This window comes from Merops nubicus, unplaced genomic scaffold (assembly GCF_000691845.1).
Source record: "Merops nubicus isolate BGI_N331 unplaced genomic scaffold, ASM69184v1 Scaffold52142, whole genome shotgun sequence".
In the NCBI taxonomy this organism is placed as follows: domain Eukaryota; kingdom Metazoa; phylum Chordata; class Aves; order Coraciiformes; family Meropidae; genus Merops; species Merops nubicus.
In genome coordinates, this window is record NW_008596588.1 from 773 (window position 1) to 7,481 (window position 6,709).

The following is a 6,709-nucleotide window of genomic DNA, read 5'->3' on the forward strand; positions in this document are numbered from 1 at the left end:
GAGAAGAATTAAATATCTGAACGGCTGTCTGCGTGGTAGAACTAAATCTCAGAGTTGGTTTTGAGGCAGGAAAATACCCAGTGCCCTGTATCAGCCACTGCAGATTTTCATCAGCTCCTGCACAGAGCGGATGTGAGCAGTACCTGATCAGGAGGCTCTTGTCCTCCAATTCTAGGGCTGGTCCTCATCCACTGAGAGTCTTCAAGCAAGCCACTGAAGATAACACTTTTAAAACTAGTTTGTGCCTTTCAATGCTCAGACTAATCAAGCTCATTAAGCTTCAGCTGGTTTTTAGGAGGCAAGACAGATCAGCCCGTGTTCATCTTGTGATGGGTTTTCTGGGGCACTACATGCAGTTGCTTTGGAGAAATTTGTTCTTCATGTGTTGGATTTGCCACTCAAAAAAGTCAAACAGTAGAGCCTGTTAAAAGCATAGAGCCAGGAGTATTTGTCATTAGAGTGGTTCCATTATAGTATTCTCCATGATTCAAACTCGACTTTTATTTTTTAATATGCTAGAAATGTAACACTGTAAAAGACATTAAACCCATTCTGTTGAAACAACCATGTCCCTGTCTGGGGACAGGAGCTGCAGCCAGTTGGAAGGTAGCTTCCAACCCTGCTCCTCCCTGAGAAAGACATCTAGTGACTCCAACATGAATTGGTATCTCAGGGCTGTCCAACAGGACACCCTGCATCTAAGTGACATATATGCCTCTCTGTCACAGTCTCTATGTACTCGTGTAACAGATGACTCCATTCACTGACAGGATATGTGCCACTGGCTGGATTGTCAGATATGTCCTTCAGGTTGTGCAGGAGTCCTTCTGACGTCAGTCCAAGGCAAGAAAAGGAGGAGCTGATAAAACACCACCTGCAGGAGTCCTCAAGGAAATGGCAGGCCAACCCTTCTGGGGTCAGACTTTCTCCACTGACTTTGTTTTGGCACTGGATGATTCACCCCCGTGTCAGGCTGGGAAGGCCTCTGCCCCATAGCCAAGAGGGCAGGAAGAGAGAAGGCACTTCAAGCAAGGTTCTTCAGGGGCACAGATAATTTCTGAATCTTTGCGTTGCCTCTTACTCACTTCTCTGCTGCCATCCTTCCTGTGGCTGTTGAAGGAAGAAGCCCTTTGTACTAGAGTCACTGTGGGGCCTCAGGCACCATCCTTGCCAACAGAAAGAGGCCACAGAGCAATGCTGAACAGAGACAAGAACAGCAGTTCACAAGAACTCAGTGCTAGTCTTAATCAGTCAAAGGCTGGGCAATGACTCCATTTAAGGCATCTATCCACTCCCTCTGCTCCTTGTCATTCTCACATACAAACACAAACTCTCTCACTGGTGTGACCACAGTGATGGCTGGTTTCCTTTTCTTCACTCGGACTCCCTGGGGCAAGCCAGCTCGCACTTCATAGCCCTCATCCATCCTTCCCATAAAGACCTGGCCCTGTGCAAATGCGTCCTAGAAAGAAGGAAGCAGAAGACAGGCATTAGCCAGCAGACAGTACAGCTCCAGCAGACACGGAGCTGGGGGTGCCTGAAGGGGAGGCTGATCTGGTGTCAGGCAGCAGGAAATGCACTGGAGGCTTTCTCGTGTGCATGCACAGGAGGAGGAGGTAGGGACCCACCCTTACACAGCCAGCTGCTGGGTGTTCATGAGAGTATCCCATTGGGAAGGCTATTCCTGTGGCCAGAGCAGTGCTAGGAAGCTGGGTATCAGGGCTGTCTGGCTTCTGTTCTTGGTGTATCACTCACCTTGCCTAAGGTGACAGGCACCATGGCAATAGGGCTGGGAGCGTGGGAATAAATGCTACAGGCAGCAGCAGCTGCTTCTAAAAGACTTAGACCTTCCTCACAGCCACTCTAAGGGACAGAGTTCCCAAACGGCTCAGCCTCAAAGAGATCCACTGCAAAAGCAAGGAGCCCTTGAGACTGAGCCTGCTTCTGACCTGTGCAGCCACTGGAAGAGCTGGCTGAAACAGACCCTTCCTCCCCACCCAACATCATGAAGGGGCTGGTGGAACAGCAAAGAACACTCCTCTTACCAGTGGATTTTTAAAGTACATCAGTTTCCTTTCTTGAGAATCCAGGCAGAACCAGCGCACCTTAAAGGACTCCTTCTGCTGCAAGGAAATGGTAGAAATTCTTTAAAGATCAAATTCCAAAGTGGAGTTTGGGCTATTTAAGGCACTTTGGTGGACTGCTTAAGTGACTCGGAGCTGGAGCTCAGTTTCATTCATCCCTGTAAGCATCTGGTAACAGTCACTGTTGTGCACAGTCCTCAGCAACCCTCTCCCTGGGTTCACACTAGAGATTTGAATTCAATGACAAGCCTTTGGGTAAGGCAGGGAAATTTGGTTCTACCAGTGATCAAATTATGAAGATTAAGAAAATCACAGCAAATGGATTAATTGAAAGCACTGCAGAAAATGATCCCCAGGCCAGTGGTGAAACTGAGGAGAGTGTGCAATCAGCTTCAGTGCTTTGGTTTGGGGGTGTCCCTGGCATGGTGCAATGCTCAGCATCAGGCTTTTTAAAAAGCTTTTTAAAAAGTTTTAGATCAACTCATCTGACCATTCCCTGAGCTATTCACTGCTCTGTGCTGAACTGAAGAGTCCTCCTCTAGGGCTCACTTCAGTTTGAGCAGAATTTAGGCCTCAGGAAAAAAACACACAATCTGTCCTGCTTGTAGCTTTATATGTTCTCTCTGCAAGTAGCTGCAGGAAGATGTGTTGGCACACTAGCACTAAGCTGGGCCAAAACCCCAGCATGTTCAGCATCAGAACTACACCCCTGAAGTTTTTAGTGGGACTTTGGTTCCTGGTTCACTCACAGGAGAGCAAGGCAAGAAACACAATGTTCAAACACACCCTCAGACCTTTATCTCCTCCTTCAGCAGGGCCCAAAATCTCTCTCTCCTATTCCCAGGAGTGGTGGCCCATCTACTTTCCCACAAAAACTGAAACCAAACCACAGGCGTTACTGTGGAGAATTTGCTCAATCAGACTTTGCTGCTATAAGCAGATGTGACTTATGTGCTACTGACTTTAAGAGGAACAGGGAAGTAGGGGAGCCAGCATGTGATGTTCTGTTCTAGCAGGAGCTGCAGCTCGAGAGCTGCAGTTAGCAGATAAAGAGATCTGTTCAGTGTTGTGTAACCCCACTTGGCATGTCCACTGCTAGCTTATGCATCTTGCTTACTCTTCAAGGAGGATTCTTCTTCCTCATCTTATTTTAGATGGAATATAAAACATGATCCAAAAGAACATGACAGGCTTGAATAGAAATTTATCAACCCAGGAAGCATACAGTCACTCAACAAATAATTTACTAGTAAATATCACAGAATTATCAAATATTCTCCATCTAGAATAACCCTGTTTGTATACTGCCAAGCATGCACTTACTTTTGGTCCTGTTTTCTCCATATATCCTTCTTTGACATAATTTCTTGTGATCCTCGGTATGAGCTAGAACACAAACCCAAAAAAAAAAAGTCTGTCTCATTCAAGCTTGCTTTTCTGTTCTGTTTCTATCAAAGCTAATCACTACAAATTTTGGCTTTTGGGGTCTGTTTTTTTTTTGGCTGCTCAGTAAAGGGAAGTCTGAAATAAGAAGGAACATGAGATATTTGAAAGATCACACTTTGTAAGGAACAGATGCAGACTTTTGGGTCTTAAACGCTGACTACATTTTTGCACATTATCCAGTGTAGCCTTTCCTTCTACCTCTTCTTTCCATTCCCAAGACCTCTATGCTGCTGTTTGAGCACTTGACTCTGTCAGAAGAAGTGAGAAAATGTTTTCCTATGCTTTATTTGCATAGACTGCTTCATGCCCTGTTCAGTTCTCACCTCGGGCTCAGGGACAGCTGGGAAGGTTGTTCTGAGATAATGGTAACGTGCTGCTCGAATGGCATTGAACCAGTCAACAATCTCCTAGGGAAAACAGCAGATACAAACATAAAGACCAGAATAACGAGGAAGAGTAGGAGTGCTGCCTCTCCACAATGCCTTCCTCCTGCCTTGTGACTGCTTTGCAAAGATATACTTTCCTCTCAAGGGGCAGAGAGAGTTCATGACTTGTCCCAGACATGTGAAAAACACTGAACCTCCAAAATAATTTTTAAATGCCCCTCAAGGGAGGTCCCAGACATTCTAGGCACGAGCAGTCACCCAAGTCTGTGTACACAGGCCTTTTCAGTTGATTCAGTTATGGATTGTTTAAAAACCTTTGTAGCTGGAAAGACATGAGAACTATGGCAAAGGAAAAAACAGAAATCTAACAAATCCCATAGACATACTTCTTAAAATTATCATTGTTAGTTAGGAAATAATGTAGGCCATTATTTTCTATGGATGTCAAGAGGCTTCAAAGAATATAACCACAGAATTGTATAAAGCCAAGAAACAGTTATCTTACAGAGATTCACATACATGCCCCACTGAAGCCTTAAGACTACTCTAGGTGCAAAGTTGAATATATGCCCCAACAGAACAGGAACTAATATATTAGAGTTATTAGTGTCAAATTCTTCAGCTTTCTATGTTCTACAAGTCATAGTGACCTCAAATTAAACCAGATCCTGCAAAAATGGGGTATCTCTTCCAAAATACAGATCCAACACCTAAAGCAACTTGTTTATTCCAAGATCTCTGTGGTATTCACCTTTCCGCTTTCGTGATAGACAAAAAGGTTCCTTGTTTGACCATCTGTGTTATATGTGATCTGCAGCCCATGAGCATGTTGGATTTTCTCTGTCTGGAACATTGCATTCAGGTTCTCAATGTGGATAATGGCTTTGGGACCTCTGGACTGTGAAATGAAAAGCATCATTGTATTAAGAGCTCTCAGGGAGGGTAATGGAGGAGAGAATAACTGTATGTAAACTAGATCTCTACTGAAGAGAAAACAGACATCCTAAAATATCTGAGTATTGGACATACCTGAAATATGAACCCTTAATTACATAAAATCACTTACAAATAGTGACTCCTTTTCCTTGACAAGTGCTGGGTGGCTATTGAGACTGATGTGCCCAAATTGCAAGGGGTGTGGTCCATCTCCTGTCTCGTAGCTGGAGAACACTTAGCTATGCTCTCCCACAGAAGGGAGACATGTTGAGGAAGATGTTGCAGCAGTCAATGAGAGAGTATTTTGGTAATGTAAGAGGTAACAGCTGCTAACAGATCTTGCTATTCTTCTGCCAGTATCCATTTCCTTTGTTCACTAAGCAAAAGGAGGCTGCAGGGTTAAGATAAGGAATGGGGAAAAGGGCTAAATCTAAAAGAGCAATTGCCCGAGATACCATGTATGTTAGTGGGGAAACAGCTGGGCTCCTCCAAACACAGGCTCTCCTGGCTGCAGAACCAGAGACAAAGCTATTTATGCTGGGTTTTGCCAGTGAAGGGCAGGGTCTGAGGATGGGTCTTGACCAGTTACCTACAGCCAGCTCTGGCTGAGGAACTCACTTCTTTGGTGTAGTACTTCATCACCCCTTCCCTCGCTGACAGGAGAAATCGCCTCTTCTGGAACTGTCTGCTTTCCCTGCCACGCTTCCAGAGGAATCCTTCACGGCTCCCTGCAGGTCAGACCAGGGTAAGTGTCAGAGGAGGGCAGCACAACAGCAAGACTGCTCATTTAAGTGGTGATGTGGCACTAAGTTTGAAGTCTCTTCTCCATCTGAGAATTTTCACTTCGTATGAAAAAAATCAGAGAACTGTAAGACCTGAATATGCCCTTGCACATGTCTAAGTGCCTTGTCTTAGGAGCTTCTTCTCAAAGTTAGACTCAGAGCAAGGCCTGTACATCCAACAGTTCAAATATGAGATGGCAACCTTAAAGACAGCCTTCAAAGTTGTGAACAGAACACCGCCTGTTGGCCTTAAGGCTAACACCTATTCCCTCACAACCCTAACTTTTACCTGCAGAACAAGGATCTTGGCAGACTCGGGTGGCAGCAAATTCCTCACGCTCATATTTAGCTCTAATCCATTGCTCTCTTAAAACCCTGAAAGAGGAAAACATGGATAAAGCTGATCTGCCTCTACTCTACTTTCACCAACCAACCAAAAAGACCTGTAGAGGGAAGTAGTAGCTCAACAGCTATAAAGGTCTGCAGCAGTGAATGCACCATCAACTTACAAGCAATCACAGGACTGGGGGATGTAATAGTAGGGAGGGACTTTTGCCTCATATTTAGCTTTGGCACAGAGGTTCCCATGCTTCTTCATAAACTGAAACACAAAAGAAGTTACAGTTAGGTGTGCAGCTACAAAATCAAGACCGTGTCACGAACACAAAACTTGTATCAAAAGGGAGCACTGCACTATTTGCTCAGTCTCACCATAACTCTCAGTGTGTCTCTACATACATTTATAAATTCTCTTAGGCACTACAGTTTTCACTTTTTAGGTGGCTGAGCCTTTTTCAGTATTTTCAGTTCTGAACCAGATGGGAAGGAACACAAGATTGTGGTTGTTGGTTAAACAAACAAAAGAAAACAAGGAGCCAAATTGTTTATGTTCTCCCTATACCTTCATCTCCTGGACATTAACTGTGATTATATTAACACAATTCAGCTGAAAGATGAAAGGCTGAACCAGTATTTATGAAGCGTTTGTTGATTTCTGAACAGAACATACTATCTGGAAATACCTTGTTGATTTCTGAGCCACAGTAGAGGAGTTACTGTGTGCTGTATTAAAAAA

The 6,709-nt window shown here is 44.4% G+C and overlaps 1 protein-coding gene across 1 annotated transcript; it reads right to left on the reverse strand.

Moving 5' to 3' along the window:
• Positions 1-1,080: 1,080 nt before the first annotated feature.
• LOC103769231 (arf-GAP with dual PH domain-containing protein 2-like) lies at positions 1,081-6,235 on the reverse strand (the record flags this gene model as incomplete). Its single annotated transcript, XM_008936409.1, has 8 exons — positions 1,081-1,462; positions 2,046-2,123; positions 3,408-3,470; positions 3,854-3,937; positions 4,668-4,814; positions 5,471-5,580; positions 5,924-6,009; positions 6,144-6,235. Coding segments are annotated over 8 exons (879 nt in total), but the record flags the coding sequence as incomplete, so codon positions are not given.
• Between the last annotated feature and the right edge of the window lie 474 nt (positions 6,236-6,709).